Source organism: Carcharhinus amblyrhynchos, chromosome 23, assembly GCF_965287045.1.
Source record: "Carcharhinus amblyrhynchos chromosome 23, sCarAmb.v2.hapA, whole genome shotgun sequence".
In the NCBI taxonomy this organism is placed as follows: Eukaryota; Metazoa; Chordata; class Chondrichthyes; order Carcharhiniformes; family Carcharhinidae; genus Carcharhinus; species Carcharhinus amblyrhynchos.
In genome coordinates, this window is record NC_137346.1 from 25,358,577 (window position 1) to 25,379,578 (window position 21,002).

General features: G+C 42.0%; 1 protein-coding gene across 5 annotated transcripts in view; it reads right to left on the bottom strand.

Annotated features, from left to right (window-relative positions):
* Positions 1-21,002, bottom strand: part of LOC145357363 (uncharacterized) — a 76,338-nt gene that overhangs the window by 21,974 nt on the left and 33,362 nt on the right. For 4 of the 5 annotated variants that reach the window (XM_080210655.1, XM_080210658.1, XM_080210656.1 and 1 more), the window contains one exon: positions 6,777-6,950. In XM_080210655.1, the coding sequence (XP_080066781.1) occupies positions 6,777-6,816 (40 nt within the window). In that variant the 5' untranslated portion in view covers positions 6,817-6,950. Of the gene's footprint in view, positions 1-6,776; positions 6,951-21,002 lie in introns of those variants that run through there. The other variant, XM_080210661.1, reaches the window with a different exon arrangement.

Genomic DNA, 21,002 nt, shown 5'->3' on the forward strand with positions numbered 1-21,002 from the left:
TGGCAATACCATCGCTTGCACGTTGTCATCTAAATCATACATCATCCTGACTGGAACATACATCACTTCATTGGGTCAAATTATTGAAATTGGTCACCAAGAATCATTAGGGAAAATAGAAGACTGTCCACCAACATCTTTTCAGGACAGTTCAAGATGTGCAATACATACAAACTTGTCAATTTTGTTCATGTTTCAGAGTAGGCAAGAGGAGAATGCTGTGTGGAATATGATGGTTTCCAAGTTGCCTGGATCATGGACGTGAAATGATAGGAAAGGTTTAATAATGTAATTTAAAACGCTCTGAAAAATTGGCAGGGGAAAGAGAGAACAAAGTGAAACACAACAACAAATACTCCTTATGAAACTAAATGGATTGAGAAGAATCAATTAAACATTTTGCATTTATACAATGCCTTTAATTAAAGAATTGTTACAGTGCCAAAGGAGGCAATTCAGCCCATTCCGTCAGCACCAGCTCTCCAAATGAGCAACTGAGTCAGTGCCATTCTCCTGCCTTCTCCCCAGTAGCCCTGAAAATTCTTCCTTTTTGCGTAACTAATTCCATTTTGAATGCTTCGATTGGAACCGTTTCCACCACACTCTCAGGCAGTCCATTCTCAACGTTAACCACTTACTGCATGTAAAGTTTTTCTCATATTGCTTTTGTTTATTTTGCTAATTATTTTAATTCTCTTGCATTCTTCATCCTTTCACAAGTGGGAACATTTTCTCCCAGACCCCTCATGATTTTCAATACCTCTATCGTGTAATTTAAACATCTTGAGGGACTTTGCAGGAGCATTGAAAAACAAAATAAGACACCAAAGGAGATATTAGATCAGTTGACCAAAGGATTGGTGGAAGAGGTAGGATGCAAGGACTGCCTTAAAGAGAGGGCGCGAGGTAGATAGACATAAGGAGCTTATTCCAGAGATTGTAGTTTCCTGAGCACCAAAAGGAATGGCACCAGAAGCAGAATTAGAAGAACACAGATACCTTACTAGAGGGTCATGGAGTTAAAGGAGGATGCTGAAAGAGTTAGGGGGGCTCAAGCCACGTAAGGATTTCAAAACAAGAATGAGAATTTAATACTCAAGTAATTGTTTGTCTGGGAGTTAATGAGGTCAGTGGGCACAGGGGAGATAGGGGAACTGGATTTTCTGCAAATTAAGGTGCAGTCAGCAGAGTTTTGATGATCTCAAGTTACAGAGAGTAGAATGTGAGAAACCATCCAGGGATGCATTGGAAAAGTCAAGTCTCATGGTAGCGAAGGCAAGAACTGCCAATGTTTTATTAATTATATTGTTATGGCTTAATGGCAATTACATTGTTAAACAGGTGATGGGTATACCGATAAATGGGGCTAGCTGGGACACTAGAAGGTGAGTGTAGTAGTGTTGACAGTGAACTAAATCAATAAATTCTCTCAAACAAAGAAAGGTGATGTGTCTTCACTTTAACTTTACCAACCAGTGTGGATCCGGTTAGCATTGGTAGCAGGGTATGATTGGAATAAAGATGAAGATTGGAAACTAAGATACCTTTTCAAATAGAAGATTGTTATCAGAATTACTTTTGAGAAGGATGGTTGAAACTCGGTGTTAAGTATCAGGGTATGATTTTCCACTGTTGTTCTTTGGCCTTATGACCCAATGTAAGAATGAAGTGGATATATGGACACAGGTTACGTCCTTACCAAAGATAAAGGTATGGCTTTGGTGCTTCTGCTTCTTGCTAGAAGATCAGATGCAAATTATTTTTAGAACTAGAGGCTCATCATTGGATACTAAGGATGGTTCAGATAACCTCTTAAAATTTATGGACAAATTTATAGAAAGATAACTTGTTCAATGCTTATGGCATGGTCAGATTTTGATAAATTTAGAAGGATGGATTGTTACTCCATAGAAGAACACATCATGGATTCTAAACAGGGTATATACCAGATTGCAGAAATTCTATTTGGAAGTCCCTAATTCAGCACTTCCCTTCAAATTGCTGGATTGTGCTAAAAAAAAAATCAAATATGGATAGGTTGCTGGCCTTGGCTGGAGTTAGATTCTCAAAGAGATTTGTTTTCGGAAGAGACATCTGAAGTTTTATAAAAAGAATTCTGGGGAAACATCCATTTTCAGCCACTTCCTCGGCACCAAATCATTCAGCGTAACACACAAACTGGAGGATTTGATACTGGAAGCATTTCAAGACCATTTATCGTTGACAACAAGCATCATTACGAAGGAAGAACCACAAATTAAAGAAATGACAATAAAGACTTGATAGCTTCAATAGACAACAGAGTTGGGTAACTATGACAGGAGAATGAACCCGAGGAGTAACTATGGAATGGTAAACAGATCATTTAAGTGTCACCCAAGATATCATGATGATAAATTGTCTGAAACTGAATAGAGTTTTTGAAATGACAAACGGCAAGAAAGGTTTGGAAGTGAAAGTTGATAATACTGCTCCCCAGAAGCGACGATGGTTCTAGTGGTGGACTCATGCAATTGTGCTGTATTAGACAGTGGAGGAATATCCACAGTACGTGGAGTGGATTGGTTAAAGTGTTAGCTGGAATCACTAAATAGCAAAGACTGAAACTAAAATTAAGGAATATGAAAGTGCAACTTAGTTCAGGTTTGGGGCCAATGACACTTTAAAAACCACTAGAGAGTGTAATTCTGTGCATCATAGCCAGAATAAATCATTTTATCATTACAGATATAGTGTTCAGTGACATACCTTTCCCATTGAGTAAGCAATTTATGAAAAAGGCTCAAATGAAATTAGATACAAAACAAGCTAAGATGATTGATTTGGGGAAAATCAGGATATTATTGTATCCCCTTAATGAGACCTAACATTTTGAAACACAATGTTAAAGAAGAGTTGATGACATTCGGGGATAGGAGTTTAATGGAAAAACAGCAAATTGTTTTAAAACTACATTGGCAGTTTGCCCATCCATTTGTCATTGGTTAAAAATTCTACTCAAGAATGTCAAGGTAATAGATGATTAATATAGATCAGTGAGAATTGTGATATGTAGAAAATATAGAATGACACCATCTCCCATTAGCAAGCGACTGTAATGAAGTTGTAGCAATGTAATTTGAAGTTGTGTGATAAGGACAAAAATATTATTTCTCTTGCACTTTGTAGATATGGCAGCTAGATTCAGTCTGTCAACTGTAACATATGGTAGAGCCAAATAGGTCATTATGGACAAGATAATGGTAAAATCGATAGGAACTGGACTGGGCACATCGGCTAAATTCCTCACTGACATTGTGGGTGTAGTGAGGGGGTAGGGAAGGAATTGCCAACAATGAATTTAAAAATAATAGTGAAAATACAAACACTGGAGTGATTATTAGGGCAATGGCAAGTCCCTTTAGTCATGGGATTTTTTAAATAAATTACACAGCAATTGACAACATGGGGACTAAACTGTTAAAGTATATTCCTCAAGGTTATTCGCACAGATTATACATTTACAGAATCTGAACATGGAGAAGCAAGCACTTCACATACACGTACGTTGGACAATTATGAGCAGATTATCGCAGATAAAGGGATGACTAAATATGAACGAAGTGAGATTGAAGCATGAGGTATGGATAGATAAGGATATTTACTCAAAAGCTCAACTATCCAAAGTTGGCAATACAGTAACATATATGTCAGTAGGGGTCAGTGAATGGAGGGATGGCACCATTATAGGAGAACAGGGAAAGTCACTGACAAATACAAAGATTGACTGAGTGTACAAGGATTGGCAAAACGAGGTACAGATATGGAAGACTAGAAAACCCAGTATGATGTATGGAAGTGGATCGGAAAGTGGTTACAGCCCGAAGGAAAAAAAAGACTCCAGTTGTAGGAGGGAGAAATTGTGTAGCGGTTCAGAAAGAGACAGAAGGATGACTAGAGGTCATGGTTTGACAAGAGCAAGGATCATAGAACAGGCTAGGGATGCTGTGAGAAGTAGAAGCCCTTATAATTGAGAATTATTAGTGGTGACTAAGAGGTTAGAAGATAAGTTGATAAAGGATGCCAAAGGAAAAAAAAGTTAGAATGTTGGGAAGAATTTGATGTTTACTTTGAAGTATTAGACAGAGGGCAGGACAACACATTAGTGTTTTACATGGAGAAGTGCTTCAAGAAATTATAGGATGTGCCTGTGTTATAATAAAGATATGGAAAACCCAGCAATTTCTTTGATTGCTTCCCAATTACTTATACATGATGAAAAGGAGAAAAAGAATTGTTTAAAAATGGGGAATGTGGGATCTATAAACATCTGGTGTAATATATGGCTGGATTTTCCACACCTCCCCACAGCGTCACAAGGTAACAGAAGTGGCCCACCATTGGTTGGTTGCAGGATCATCTGGTCCCACCGATGGGAAACCCCATTGGATTGTTTGTAAATCCCACCAGCACGGAACACGCAGCAGGGATTCACCATTGGCAAGACCAGAAGATCGCACCGATGTGAACTGCAGGGAAATTCTGGCCATAGAAGACAAACAGAATATACATAGTTTTATATTTTTAAACTGATTAGTTTGAAAGTCAGTTAATTGACAGATTCTGCTCTTTTTATCACTGTCTCAATGTTATGGTTCAGTGGCAATTACATTATTACAGTTTAATGGCAATTACATTGTTAAACAGGTTTCCCTCAAAGCCTGTCCACCACCTGCAAGGCACAAGTCAGGAATGTAATGGAATACTCTCCACTTGCCTGGATGAATGCAGCTCCCATAACACTTAAGAAGCTGGACACCATTCAGGACAAAGCAGTCCTCTTGATTGCTACCCCTTCCACAAACATTCACTCCCTCTGCCACCAACAGTGGTAACCATGCAGGAGCTCACCAAGGTTCCTTAGGCAGCACCTTGCAAACCCATGGCCATTACCATCAAGAGCTGCAGTTATCTAGGAACGGCACCAGCTGGAGGTTCCCCTCCAATCACTCATCATCCTGACGTGGAAATATATCACTGTGGCTGGGTCAAAATCCTGGAAGTACCTTCCCAGCAGCACCGTGGGTGCACCTACATCACAGGACTGCACTGATTCAAGAAGGCAGCTCACCAGCACCTTCTGAAGGGTAACTAGGGATGGACAATAAATGCTGGCCTAGCCAGCAATGCCCACATTCTGTAAATTAATAAAAAAAGGTGATGAGTATTTCTACACTTATAAACAGGGGTAGATGGGACACTGTTGTGTTAGGAGTTTCCTTGATTGTGAACTAAGTCAGTAAACTCTCCTGTAAAAATATCTCAACTTTTAACTTCACCAACCAATGTGGGTCCAGTTAGCCATAATGAAGGTTTTAGCAGCAAATGAGCTGAGTTGGGGATGAGGTTGGGAAATGTTGTTGAGGTGAAAATAGACAATCTAAAGCACAAATGTGAGTCAGAAGTTCATCCTGGAATAGAATGTAACACCAAGATTGTGAACAGACAACAGGGGATAGAATCATTAGTTAGAAAACAGAAGTTTGAAATGAGGATCAAAATAGGAGAGGGCCAAAGGTGGATCCTGGGGTAATGTCGCGAGAGCAGGAAGGAAAGCCATTACAAGTGATTCTCTGGATACGATTAGATAGATACGAATGGAACCGGGTGAGAGTGGTACCAACCAGTGGCTGAAACATTGCATAGAATCCCTACAGTGCAGAAGGAGGCCATTTGGCCCATCAAGTCTGCACTGACCACAGTACCATCCAGGCCCTGTCCCTGTAAACCCACATATTTACCCTGCTAATCCACCTGACACTAACAGGCAATTTTGTGTGGCCAATCAATCTAACCCACACATCTTTGAACTGTAGAAGGAAACTGGAGCACCCAGAGGAAACTCACGCAGACATGGAGAGAACGTGCAAACTCCACACAGACAATTACCCAAGCTGGGAATCGAACCCAGGTCCTGTGCTGAGAGGTAGCAGCGCTAACCATTGTGCCACCATGTCGTCTACAGGCTTACATGTGGCTTTGATAAGAGCTGCTTCGGTGCTGTGTGGGCGGGCAGCAAGGGGGTGTAGGCAGATGGGAGGGGGTTCTGTCAGAGTCGGTACAGACTCGATGGGCTGAATGACTTCCTTCTGCACTGTAGGGATTCTATGGATGCATTTTTAATGTTTCCAAACTTGCTTTCCTTTCTACTGGATATTTTTAGTTTTTCCTGCTTCACCAAATGCTGCCAACGGCTTTTTTAAATTGAAAATTTGATATATTTGCTTGGTATAAGAAATGTTTCACATACTTTCAAACGGTCGTTTTAATAATCTTCTCCTCATCCAGTTTCTTGCATTTGCAAGTTTTTTTTTAGAAAAAATAAAACTTTTATTTTAGCCCCCAAGCTTCGCCCCTCCCCACCCCCGCCCCGAACCAGAACTCTAAACACTTCAGTGCATCGCCTTGACAAATCACTGCGCAAGAGTGGAAATAAAGGTTAAGAAAAAGGTGTTAATCCAAATATATTGACGTTTTCTTTTGCAACAGCTACTATTTGTTACGAGCTGCTGCGCTATGAATCTGTTAACTAGTGCAGCAGTAAAGCTCTCGCCTGTGTTTCTCAAGGCATCTCAGGACAAAGTGTAAGCTTTCAAATTTCAAGGGACAACGGTGCCGCCGGCAGGTAGGATTTAACAACATGTAAATAACCCCAGAAAAAGTGCACCAAATTACATGCTTCAAAGCAGATTCGCAGCTCACCATACATATAAAACTCAAGAGAAAAAGTCACTTACCGATAATGTTAGGCACGTAGAGTAAAATTTTCAAACCCATCTTGTAAACGCGTGCGCTACGAAAGGAAACATTAATCGATTCGGATGGTGATCCCGGCGTCTTTAATCACCTGACCATTTATTCATGAAACTGCAATTCATTTGTATCCGCCCCTAATCTTCAGCGGCTCCTTCCTAAACAGAAATGCATTTGGAGTGTCACTGTCCGGTGGGTACCGCACCTAATCACAATATTATCAAAATAAACAACTGTGCAACATATTGCTGAGCGAAGCCTCCTCGCCCACACGCGATAATAAAGCTCCCCGACTGAACGTGCAGTGGCTCAGACCATCCTGAGTTATTGTAGCTGTGATTTGTTCATTCGATTCCTCCTCAGGAGGAGCTGTGCTCTCGTATTTCTTCCTGGCTGCTGGTGGCCACGACCGTCACTTCCTCTGTCTGTGAGATTCACCTGTAACCCCCACCATGCATGCCTATAAAGTCGCAGCTTTCTGGGCAGTTCAACATAATATAGCCTTTTCATGTGTTTTTTTTTCTCTCCATAGAATCCATACAGTGCAGAAGGAGACCATTTGGTCCATCGAATCTGCACCCACTCTCACAAAGAACATCTCATCCAGGCCCTACCCTCTCATAACCCCATGTATTCATCCCTAACACATCTTGGGACATTAAGCTGCAATTTAGCATAGCCAATCCACCTAACCTTTCGGACTGTGGGAAGAAACTGGAGCACCTGGAGGAAACCCACGCAGATACGGTGAGAATGTGCAAATTCCACACCGACAGTCACCCAAGGTCAGAATCCGAGCCTGGGTCCCTGGCGCTGTGAGGCAGCAGTGCTATCCTCTGTGTTTGAAAACTCTGAATTAATGTTCCTATGTTGTTCAGTTGTAAATATCAATTGGGGGAATAAAATACTCATAAGAACAGATAACTGGATGAATTGTATTCCTGCACCCTTTGCAGGGGTATGGGGTGGGATAAAGTGTATTTCAAGAGTTTGAAGACTTGGGAAAAAATTGTTCTCGGCACTGTTGCCTCTGGTGGATAAATCCTTAACCATACAAAGTAATGTACAGTGTTTGTGAAATTTCTTTTCCCAGACACTTTTATCATCTATTGTGGGCTTGATCCTCTGTGAGAATTTGAAGTCACAGACTGTTCAATGATTAATATTGCAATCTAGTAGCCTTATGTTCGAACATAGCTTTCCTATTTTCAGCACTGGATCAAAAAATTTTCCTTTTTTGTATTTATTTAAAATCATGGAGGCTTCAAGCATTTTGTCGTTGTGAGTTGCTAAGATACATGCCATGGAGCATTGTGTATATATTTTAAACTGCAGGTAATGAGATGTAGGTGTTAATTTGAGATTTACCTACCACTTAGGTAAAAGTGCTGAGAACAATGCTTATCATAATTAATAAATATGTGAAATAACAACACAATCATAGCCTCATTCGTGGCACAGAGGAGGCCATTTGGCCTGTAGAAACATAAAAAATAGGAGGACATTTGGCCCTTTGAGCCTGCTGCACCATTCATTATGATCATGGCTGATCATCCAACTCAATAGCCTGATCCCCACCCCCCCCAATATCCTTTGATCCCCACCAGCGATATCTAACTCTTTCTTGAAAACATATAATGTTTTGGCCTCCACTGATTTCTGTGGTAGCGAATTCCACAGGCTTACCACTCTTTGGGTGGAGAAATTTTAAAATGAAAGTAATACACATTCCTGGATGGTAATTTATTTTCAGAGTCCAATTTGTACAATAAGATTCACTTTTCCTCTTCTTTAGACATCATTGCATGGTTGTGTTGCTTACAGTTAGGTCCACTTGTGCATTGACATCTTTTGCTTATACATGTTGGTGTTACTTAGTTTGACAAGGTACCTCACAAGAGGTTATTGCAGAAGGTCAGGGGACATGGAGTTGGGGGTAGGGTGTTAGCGTGGATAGAGGATTGGTTGTCAAATAGGAGGCAGAGAGTGGGGGTCAATGGGTGCTATTCGGATTGGCGGTTGGTGACTAGTGGGGTGCCCCAGGGGTCGGTGCTGGGGCCTCAGCTATTTACCATTTATATAGATGATCTGGAGGAGGGAACCGAGTGCAGGGTGTCGAAATTTGCTGATGACACCAAGATTGGGGGAAAGGCAAATTGTGCGGAGGGTGTGGAGAGTCTGCAGAAGGATCTAGATAGGCTGGGCGAATGGGCCAGGAAATGGCAAATGGAATTTAATGTTGGCAAGTGTGAGGTGGTCCACTTTGGTAGGAAGAATGGTAGGAAGGACTATTACTTACGTGGCGAAAAACTGCAGCAGGCGACGGTGCAGAGGGACCTCGGGGTCCTTGTGCATGAGTCGCAAAAACCCAGCTTGCAGGTGCAGCAGGTGGTCAGGAAGGCAAATGGGATGCTGGCCTTCATAGCGAGGGGGATTGAATATAAAAGTAGGGAGGTCTTGCTGCAGCTGTATAGGGCATTGGTGAGGCCGCAGCTGGAGTACTGTGTGCAGTTTTGGGCGCCGCACCTGCGCAAGGATATTTTGGCCCTGGAGGGAGTGCAGAGGAGGTTTACTAGGCTGATACCGGAGTTGAGGGGATTGAGCTATGAGGAGAGGCTGAATAAACTAGGCTTGTACTCGTTAGAGTTTAGAAGAATGAGGGGAGATCTCATTGAGACGTATAAGATGATGAATGGGATGGATAGGATAGAGGTGGAGAGACTCTTCCCGCTCAAAAAAGACAGTAGGACTAGGGGGCACAGCCTCAAGATAAAGGGGAGGCGGTTTAGAACGGAGTTGAGGAGGAACTTCTTCACGCAAAGGGTGGTGAATCTCTGGAATTCTCTGCCCGTTGAAGTGGTGGAGGCTGCCTCGCTAAATATTTTTAAGAAGCGGGTTGATGGGTTCTTGATAAGAAAGGGGATTAAGGGTTATGGGAAGAGGGCGGGAAAGTGGAACTGAGCCACAACAGATCAGCCATGATCTTATTGAATGGCGGGGCAGGCTCGAAGGGCTAGATGGCCTACTCCTGCTCCTATTTCTTATGTTCTTATGTTCTCTTTTTCTTACCTTTTTTTTAATCTTTTCTTACTCATTTCTTTCACTCTTCATACAAAATTCTATTTTCAGATAAATGTCTTGGTACATTGGAGTCTGACCTGTGGACAGTCCCATTGAAGCATTTTAATTATTTCATAATTCTCAATCTATTTTTAGACATAAAAAGCAGCTGTTACATGATTATATAATTACATGATTAGATCATAACATTACAAAAGGGATAAGCTTATTTTAATTCATGCATCCCGAAATTCATTTCAGTCCCCCACTCCTCCAGATATCACTACATTATTAAATTGTTTCTTAAATGATTCCAGACTTGTTGCATCAACTACTCTATCTGAAAGTCTATTCCATGCACCGATCATTATTTATATGAAGAACTTCCTAACAAAAGTTCTAAATCTGGCTTTAACTGATTTGAAGCAGTCCCCTTGTCTTACTTTCATGATTCAATTTCAACATTTTGGATTCAGAGAGGTCTTGTGCGTTGATAGCATCCCTATTTGTGAGTTCAAGTCCACTTCAGGATATGATGGCCATGGAAGGTGCATTCATAATGTGGCCAGACAATTTTACCAGCCTGTAAATCCTTACAGTGCAGCTGCTGGTAAGTGGCAAGAGCAGGAGAATTTTTCTGGTCAGCCGCACTGCGAAGCCAATGGAAAACCAATGCAACACTGTGCTAAAAATATTCATGAACCAATCCAATGGAACTCAGGAACTGAGCCCTCTGAGGACATGGTGCCAAAAGGAAGATTCTGGATTCAACTTTTCCAAAACCTTAACTATGCTGCATGTATCAGTAAGGTCACCTCTGCAATAGAAAAAAATTAATGCTCTGTCACCACCAGTAGACTATCTGCCTTGTATCTCAGTGATTATTAACCTGATGCTTCACTCAAGGTGTGGACTGACCAGAACACTGTACAGCTTGAACAAGAGTTGTATCTTAATTGCATACATTCAGTATTAAGTCTCTTGTCAAAACTCAAAATAAACCCATAGCTATTTGAGTATGAAGAGCATCTAGACACACCTGTCTCTTGCTCTGAAAATGATTGAGTTCTATAGCTGTTCCTGTCCTTTTCAAGAGCAATTTGGAATGGGCAACAAATGCTGGACTTGCCAGCATTCATGGAAAAAGAAAAAAAAGGAAAATTATAGTTTACTGAAATTAGATCAATGCCTCCGTAATTTGGGCACACTGGCATTGAAACTGTCTACTACCTTCGCTCATAAAACTCTTAGTTATTTTTAAACTTTGCATGTGGTTGCTGAACATTGGTAAGGGCAATTATTTTTGTTTCAAGTTTAAGGACAGCTATGCTTCTTTAGGGCTTCATTGTCGTTAAGTCTTTATTGAATTGCCTTAAGACATCGGCCTCCAGAGCCTGATGGCATAGTCACATGACTACAGAAAGCCAGCTATGACATCTGACTGATTATATTTCAAAACACAAATATCAATTTTTTCATATTGAACAAAAATACGAACAGCCCCCTTTTCCTAGCAAACAGAAGACATAGAATCCCATGTTACTCAACTTACCCACTATACATCCACCGTTTTCATGCATTAACAACTGTTTGTTCTACTAGTCAGTCTCTGTAACTGCATTACATACATAAAGTGGAATTTACCGCACAATGGGAGGGGGCCCACCATTGGTCAGCACGGGATATTTTGGTCCTCCTGTTTTCAACGGGGTCTCCTGTTGAATGCACCCCTTGTCACCAGGAAACCCTGATGGGAGGAGAGCTTGGTGAGCCAATAAGTGGGTGTGGAGGTTCCTGCTGCCCTTCTGCAGACAGGATCAGTGGGGGAAGGAGGGAAGCCTGTGATTGGGGCGGGCTGGAGCGGGGGGTCAGCTTGCTGGGGTGATTGGGATTGCGAATGGGATGGGGTCAGGATTCAGGAAGGGGATCGGGACTGCGAGGCTGGGGAATTGGTGAGGGGAGAATGGTACTGGAGATTAGGGCAGGCTGGGGCGGGAGGGGCAGTTCAGGGGGGTGGGTCATCCATCTGCCCATGGGGGGGCAGAGAACTGGCAATCCAGGGATCGCGGGACTGGTCAACAATCAAGTTGGCCAACTATCAGGAGGCCAGCAGTGCGGGGCCATTGTGCACGTGCCAATTTTGGCACTGACAGATCAGCGCATGCGCAGTGGCCCGCACAGCTCTCTGCTGCCAGCCTCTCCAGCGGGGACAGGCTCCATTCACTGATTTTTAATGATATACACAAAAGTGACCTCTGCACAGAGTGAGAGAGAGAAAAATAGTGTGAATCACTCAAATTTTTAAATTTGACGCTTAGCATTTTTTGGGGTGAATTGCGGCCAGGGTCTCATTTCCATTGATGTTCAGACAGCTGTCATAGAGGCAGCTGGAGTAGATAATCTGCATCTTCCAACTTCAACTGGCTTGGAAACCAATTTTAAAAAAAACTTTGAAGTGACATTTCACAGGTTATATTTATACCAATGGGCTTGTTGATTCACTGATCAGTGACCATGGTGAGGAAATCCTCAGTATCAGGTACTTGGTTGTAGTAGGCACTGATAATAGTACCCCGCATTCAGGACAGATACATTTCTCACCCCTAACAGAAAATCTAACCTATTTTCCTGAAAATTTTGTGCTGAACATTCACATGAGTCCTCCAAAGCTTTAATTTCAAGCTTGTTTTGAAGCCAAGTCTCCCACACAGTTTCTATAGATGTCAGAGAAATGTTATGCCTCACTTATTCCTTCTAGTTATTTTGCAAAATCAAATTGCTGCAGGATTGACTCATTGATTTCACAATGCCTACAGGGACTAATATTAACTCAAGTGCAAGACAATTCTCACTGGATTGTGATTCAATGTGACAACATATTTCATGTTCTTTTTCAGACCTTGAGCTCATACAACATATTTAAGGATTATATAAATCCAGTAAAAGCAACAATATCATTCCAAACAGAGATGGGGGGAGAGTGGGAGGGTGGAGAGGGAAGGGAGAGATGGGAGTGGAGGGAAGAAGGGGAAAGTGGGGTGAGAGTGAAGGGATGGGGAGGGGCAGGGGATAAGTGAGAAGAGAGAGGGGAGAGACAGGGAGGGTCTGGGTGAGATGCAGCTTTGGAGAGTTGGTGTAGACTTGATGAGCCAAATTCCCTCCTATGGTATTGTGGGTCAACCCACAGCACATGGACTGCAGTGCTTCAAAAAGGCAGTTCACCACCACCTTCTCAAGGGCAAACAGGGATGGCAATAAATGCTGGCCAGCCAGCAATGCCCATGTCCCACAAATAAAATAATGGTCTCCTTCTGCATTGTTGGGATTAAATGGAACTAGACTGTAACTCCACCCTGCCTGTTCTGATCAGAATTTTCTCATTCCCAGCCAGCCAAGTGTAATGACTTCAATCAGGCCCTTGAGTTTGGCTGTTGGAGTATGAACTCCCTGATTAAAGATCCATCGTGAGATGTAACCCCTAGCCATAAGTACTTCCGAAAAGTAACCCTGTTCCCATCCCGGCAGGGGAAAAACCCAGGAGGCAATGCCCTGGAGGGCAACAGATAAACTTCTATGTTTAGTTTTAGTGAATAGAGTTAGTTTGTTATACTGTGTTGTTATTTGTTGATTTATAATTTATGGGGTGTATTTAGAGGACAATGCTCTAGAAAACTGTAACCTACAATGAACCCTTTCTTAATGAAAGGGTTGGTGGTTATTGGTAAATGGATAGCATTAGTCGTCGGTAATGTTGAATAATGCAACTTTTGTGTTTGTGTTTGTATTTTGTAATTTGTATTTTGTAATAATTGTTTGTAATAAAGAAAAGATATCCCTGATTAAAGATCCAATTGATGGGCCAATCAGGGAGTCTGCCTGGCACTTAACCAGGGGTATCAGTTCCTCTGACACCCATGATGTGGAGGTGTCGGATGTGTTGGACTGGGGTGCACACAGTAAGAAATCCCACAACACCAGATTAAGTCCAACAGGTTTATCTGCTAGCACGAGGTTTCGGAGCACTGCCCCTTCATCAGGTGAGTGGAGAGTTGGATTCACAACCTCTTTAACCTGTGCTTAACCCTCTCTCTGCTCACATTGTCTGTACCTGTAAAGACTTGATGACCTGTTAAGACTCGCATTTCAACCATTATCTTGCAATTGAGTATGTGTCTATATATGCCCTGTTTGTGAACCCAACTCTCCACTCACCTGATGAAGAGGCAGTGCTTTGAAAGTTTGTGCTACCAAATAAACGTGTTGGACTTTAACCTGGTCCTCTGACACCCCTGGAGGTACAATGCTAACTACCAGCGCTCTGTGTACTGCTGTTAGAGTTTATAAATAAAGAGATTTGGTGAAGGGATTTCTGCCTCCAAAGACTTACTATGCCAAGAAAAAGAGAACATATATTAACGTCATCAACTTTCAGCTTAAAATTGATGCAAACTGGGCTCCACCTATAGAAAAGGAGTTTATTTATGAAGCTTGTTGAGTAAATCCAAGTATCCCAATAATTTGAATTAGAAAAAAGCTCAATACCAACAGTGAAAATTAATATAATAAATTCTAACTAGGAAGTATTTGGTGTACCTTGAATGTTGCTGTACTGATAATAATAAATTTATTTGCACTAGCAAAGTTCAGTAGTTTGATTGACGTACCTATTTAAAAGCCTAGGGTGCAGGGCAAATACCTGTGATGCAAGGCATTATCAACATTGAAAACAGTAAGATATGAAGATGAGATGAATTAAACTATGGTTAGGTGATACCACAGTTGGATTTGTTAAAAACTCTGTACATTATAGAAGGAAGGGAAAGTTAAAGGGAGTAATAAATCACAGATTGAAAATCTGAGAGAGAGTGAATTAGTGCAGAAATCCTATCAATGGGTCTTGATTTCAGTCCACTGATGATGGAAAGAGAAGTATTTAAACTGATATATTTGGATAAGTAGTTTGCTTTGTTATCCCTCGCATATTGTAGTGTTGTTGACAAGGCATTAACATCTAGAGTAAACAAAAAAAAGGACGGGTGGCATTTCCCACTCAACACGCTGCATGTTTTGCGGTGATGGAAGCAGCCCTTAGCCAGCGGAGGGATCTTCTGGTTCCGCCATTGTCAATGGGGTTTCCCATTGAATGCACCTCTTGCCACTGTGGAACCCGAGGCAGGGGTGCGCCATTGGCGGGACTGGGGAAGATCTCGCCAGTGTGAACGTCCGGAAAGTTCCTGTCTGTCTATGTGTGGGAAATCCAAAATGAAAACAGAAACTGCTGGAGACGCTTTAGCAAGTCAGGTAACATTTTTGTGGAGAACAGACAAGTTCACATTTCAGCGTAGAACCTTCATCAAAATATCTAGCAGTTTGGTTTACTATATCTTGATATGTAAAACATTGCTTGCTTGACACCCAAAGTCTTGGTTTAGTAAACCCTGACATCTAGTGGTTTAGTTTGCTAAACCTTGAATGCTCATGATTTGTTTTATAAGTTCCCACAACCATACAAATTTGGTTGAGTGATTAAAAATTTCAGAATCTATCATTACTGTCTCCTCAGATAACTGAAAAAATGGTGACTGAAAGAAAGAATTCTGTTTTCCTTCATGTTTGGCCTCTTGTGTACCCAGGATTTCTTTCTCCCCCTTCATTAGCAGCCTGTTGCAAGACAGCTACAACACTGGATTCTACACAGAAATGTGGAAAATTGCCACACATGTCCTGTGTACAAAAAGCAGGACAAATCAACTTGGCCAATAACTGCCTCATTCTTGATCGTCAGTAAAAGGTCATCAACAATATTATCAAATGGCACTTGCTTAACAATAACTGTTCACTGACATTCCGTTTGGGTTTGCCAGGGTCAATCAACTCCTGACCAATCACAGCCTTGATTCAAGCACGGACAAATGGGCTGAACTCCAGAAATGAGGTGAGAGTGACTGCCCTTGACATCAAGGCAGCATTTGACTAAGTCTGACATCAAGGCAGCATTTGACCATATCTGGCGTCAAGGAGTCCTAGCAAAATTAGTATCTATGGGAATAGGTGGAAACTGTCTGCTGGTTAGAGCCATACCTAGCACAAAGAAAGAATGTGATGGTTGTTGGAGGTCAATCACCTCAGTCCCAGGATATCAATGCATGAATTCCTCAGGGGAGTGTCCTAGGCCCAACCATCTTCAGCTACTTACTCAATGATCTTCCTTCCATCATAAGATGGGAAGAAGTAGGGATGTTTCCTCAAGATTGCACGATGCTCAGCATCATTCACGACTCCTCAGATATTGAAGCCATCCATATCAAAATACAGCAAGACCTGGACAATAACCAAGCTCGGGTTAACAAGTGACAAATGCCGGGCAATGACCACCTCCAACAAGAGAATGTATTAATCACGCATTGTCACTCAATGACACTATCATCACTGAACTATCAACATACTGGTGGTTACCATTGACCAGGAACTGAATTGGACTAGCCATATAAATACTGTGGCTACAAGAGTATGTCAGCGGCTAGGAATTCTGCAGCAATATTTCACCTCTTGGCTCCCCAAAGCCTGTCCACCATCTACAAGGCTCAAGTCAGGAGTGCGATGGAATACTCCTCACTTGCCTGGATGGGCACAACTCCAACAACACTAAAGCAGTTTGTCAATCCAGGACAAAGCAGCCCATTTGATTGGTACCCCATCCACAAATATCCATTCCCTCCACCACCAACAGACAGTGGCAGCAGATGCACTTAGGAACTTACTGAGGCTTCTAAGACAACACCTTCCAAAGCCCATGACTGCTACCATCTAGAAGGATAAAGGCTACACCCCCATCTGGAAGTTCCCCTCCAAACCACATGCCATCCTGACTTGGAAATATATCGCTGTTCTTCCTCTTTCAGTGGGTAAAATCCTGGAACTCCCTCCCTAAAAGCACTGTGGGTATATCTACCCACATGGACTGCAGCAGTTTAAGAACGCAGTTCACCACCACTTTCTGAAGGGCAATTCGGGATGCACCAAATAGATGGTGGTTTGGCCGGCAATGCTCACATCCCAGGAATGAATAAAAGAAATGTCTTCAGCATTGTAGGCCCTAAACTTCTCCATCTCTCTATTTCATGTTTTTCTTTTAAGCTATTCAATAAAACCTACCTCTTGGACTAAACTGTCTTCACATCTTCTTCTGTGCTTCATTGTTAAATTTACTCTGCTCATGCTCCTACGAAGTGCCTTTGGGCAGTTTACTACACTAAAGGGGCTATTGAAATGCAAGTTTTAGAACATAGAACATAGAACACTACAGCACAAACAGGCCCTTCGGCCCACGAGTTGCGCCGATCACATCAACACCTACCAACCTACAGACCTATCTATAACCCTCAATCTCATTAAACCCCATATACTCATCCAGAAGTCTTTTAAAAGACCCCAGCGAGTTCGCCTCCACCACCACTGATGGCAGCCGATTCCATTCACTCACCACCCTCTGAGTGAAAAACTTACCCCTAATATCACTTCTGAACTTCCCTCCTTGCACCTTAAATCTGTGTCCTCTCGTAGCAACCATTTCAACCCGGGGAAATAGCCTCTGAGAGTCCACCCTATCTATTCCTCTCAACATTTTGTAAACTTCTATCAGGTCGCCTCTCAACCTTCGTCTCTCCAGGGAAAAGAGTCCCAGCTCCCTCAACCTAACTTCATAAGGCATGCCTCCCAGTCCAGGCAACATCCTTGTAAATCTCCTCTGTACCCTCTCAATAGCTTCTACATCTTTCCTATAGTGAGGCGACCAGAACTGCGCACAATACTCTAAATGAGGCCTGACAAGGGTCTTATAAAGACCCTTTTTTTGTTGACTGTTCGGAATGATTTTCACTGGTTTCTTTCCCAGTTGTCTTAATGGTTAACCGTTTATTGATTAATGATTCGTGTAACTTTTACACCCTCTTGGCAGGTTCCTGACATTTCTGGTTGTAATCTGTAGTTGTTTCATCATTGACATTTCAGCAACCTGGGGCAAATGACAGAAAATTGAAATGTTCATAAAAGGTGACAGATCATCCTGCCAACATGAAATAGAGAGATGGAGAAGTTTAGGGACTAGACAGCTGAAGACATTTCTTTTATTCATTCCTGGATGTGAGCATTGCCGGCCAAACCACCACCTATTTGGCGCATCCCGAATTGCCCTTCAGAAAGTGGTGGTGAACTGCCTTCTTAAACTGCTGCAGTCCATATGGTGTAGATATACCCACAGTGCTGTTAGGGGAGGAATTCCAGGATTTTACCCACTGAAAGTGAAAGAACAGCAATATATTTCCAAGTCAGGATGGCATGTGGTTTGCAGGGGAACTTCCAGATTACTAATGGATCACCTGTAATGTAACTGAAGGTGAATTGTTTAGCCTTTGTCTTACCTGTCTTACATTAACTTGCTTCTATTTCTTAGTCTTTTTCATTCCCCCTCTTTGCTTCTGTCTCTCTTTCTCTTCTCTATGGTGTTTTCTTCTTTGGCTGCATTTGGTCATTGGTCTGGACTATGGGCTTGCTTTGACATGCTGAGGGGCAGGACAAGTTTCCAGGCATGCAAATGTGCGACAGATGCAGGGAAGGATCCAGCAGGGATGCCGGCAAATTTAAGGTCACAAAGAGGAAGAGGTTTTTGGTAGAAAACATGGCTGCAACATTAGGAATAGTGGCACTCTATCCCATTGGCTAAATTTGCTACAGGAATCCAGATGTCATTTCTTCCTGTTGCCCTTTTCTGGTATCCCCTAAATTGCAACTATAGTTAAGAAAGCCCGCCAACACCTCTACTTTCTCAGAAGATGAAGGAAATTTGGTACGTCAGCTACAACTTTCACCAACTTCTTCAAATGCACCATAGAAAGCATTCTTTCTGGCTGTATCACAGCTTGGTATGACTCCCGCTCTGCCCAAGATCACAAGAAACTACAAAAGTTCATCAATGTAGCCCAATCCATCATGCAAACCAGCCTCCCATCCATTGACTCTGTATACACTTCCCGCTGCCTCAGCAAAGCAGCCAGCATTATCAAGGACCCCACGCATCCCGGACATTCTCTCTTGAACCTTCTTCCGTTGGGAAAAAGAGATAAAAGTCTAAAGTCACATACCGACCAACTCGAGAACAGCTTCCTCTCTGCAGCCTTCGGACTTTTGAATGGACCTTCCTCATATACCCTGGCTATCACTGTTAACACTACATTTTGCACTTTCTTTGTCCCTTCTCTGTGAATGGTATGCTCTGTCTGTATAGCTGTATGCTAAATACATGTGACAATAATAAAATCAAATCAAGTACCCTACTTAATACTTTGATGTTCACACCCTATGTTACCATCAATAAATACTCTTTCACTCACTCCATCTCTTAACTTCTCTGCTCCTTTCTGCCAGCCTCTTGCTTTCATTATCTCCCATATCCCTTCCCACCACCCCACTGTACTTATTTTCTCCCCAATCTCATCACTCTACCCCTCGTCCTGTCCTCCCTCTCTCTCATTCCATCTCTGCTACCCCTCAGCTTTCTCTTCAAATCTAACATTTTCTGAAACCCCAGCATACAATGATAGATATTCAGGAAAATGTTGCAAAATAAATGTTGAGGTGTGGCAACGTTAGAAGTGTTTTGCCGACCCTATTTTAACTGTCTGCATGATGGGAATTAAAATTCACCCCCCACCCCCCCACTTTGGCTTTACACAGAGCTAAGACATTTTATTCTTTGTGTTCAAGTGTTAAACCTGGCACCTGACTTTCAGTGAGACTTTACATTAGCCCCCATTCTGAGGGACCCCGGGTCATACAGGTTTATCATCGGACAGGACCAGTAGCAGATCATATGCTCACTTTTACCTTGAATTAAAAGAAACAGTCTATAGTATAACCATCTTCTAAAACCTCACACTCGTAGAATCGATAGTGGATGTGGAGTGATTATTACCTTCCTAGATAGATTGTAACTGGATTCAAAGACATATTGGGGTAAAAAATTGATATGCCTTGCACCAATTCTACATCTGAAAGTACACCAATTTAGCAGTGGGCTGGTCTGTGCAAACGTAACAGCGGGACATGGGGATGCCTAAAGCAGGTACTGAGCCATTTAAATATGTTGATGAGGGTCCAGTTGAAGGGCTGTTTGAGAAATGTGTTTCCATTGACAGTATGAGCTCTCAAAATTCTTCAGAGTCCCATGTAGTCACCAACCAAAAGCAAGTATTTTACTTTTTAAAAAAAATCATCTATTGAATAGCTAGGGAGTGCAGAAATGCTCCCATTAACTCCAGTCTTAATATTGCAACCTTTATCCTCACTATGACATTGCCTGATCACCCACTCTGTCAGAGTTTATCCAAGACTGAAATTTGATTTTCTTGTAGGCTAGCTGCCTGCACTGGCAGAATTGGTGCCTAATTTCAGCCTCTATTTGTGTAGATGTTGCAATGAATCTGGGTGCAAAACTAGGCCCACAATTATTTCTACCCAGCTATCTATCTTTCATTGGCTTATGATTGATTGAAAGTGAGTTTTGTCAGTTAACAAGGCCACTAGATGGAGTATTTGACTTGATGATTTCAAAAAATCTATTTCATGGTAGCTAATTAAAGTATGGCTTAACAAGAATTGATGGATTCGAAGATCCCATACTATCTAAAATAAACATCAACTGTACAACAAAACTAGGCAAAGTTAAAAATTAAGTATTATTCCCTAAATTACAACAGTGACATACCACAAAGCTTTTCATCAGCTTCTACATACTTTGAGATATTGAGTGCTTGTGAAAGGCACATGATGTAGGTGCAAGTCTCTCTTTTTATTAGTTTTGGTTATTCCATCTCCTGGGTCAATTACTCTCCCTTCTCTTACCTTGTCAGTCTATCATTCAAAACTGTTTTCATTCTCCCTGTCAAAAAAAACTTGGCAAGATGTTGTATGGTGGGTCCATTCAAAAGTCTGATGGCAGCAGGGAAGGAGCTGTTGTTGAGTCAGTTGCCACGTGACCTCAGACTTTTGTGTCTTTTTCCCGACGGAAGACGGAAGAGGGTATGTCTGGGGGCTGTACATCCTAGCCGTGACTGTAACACTATATTCTGCACTCTCTCCTTTCTTTCTCTATG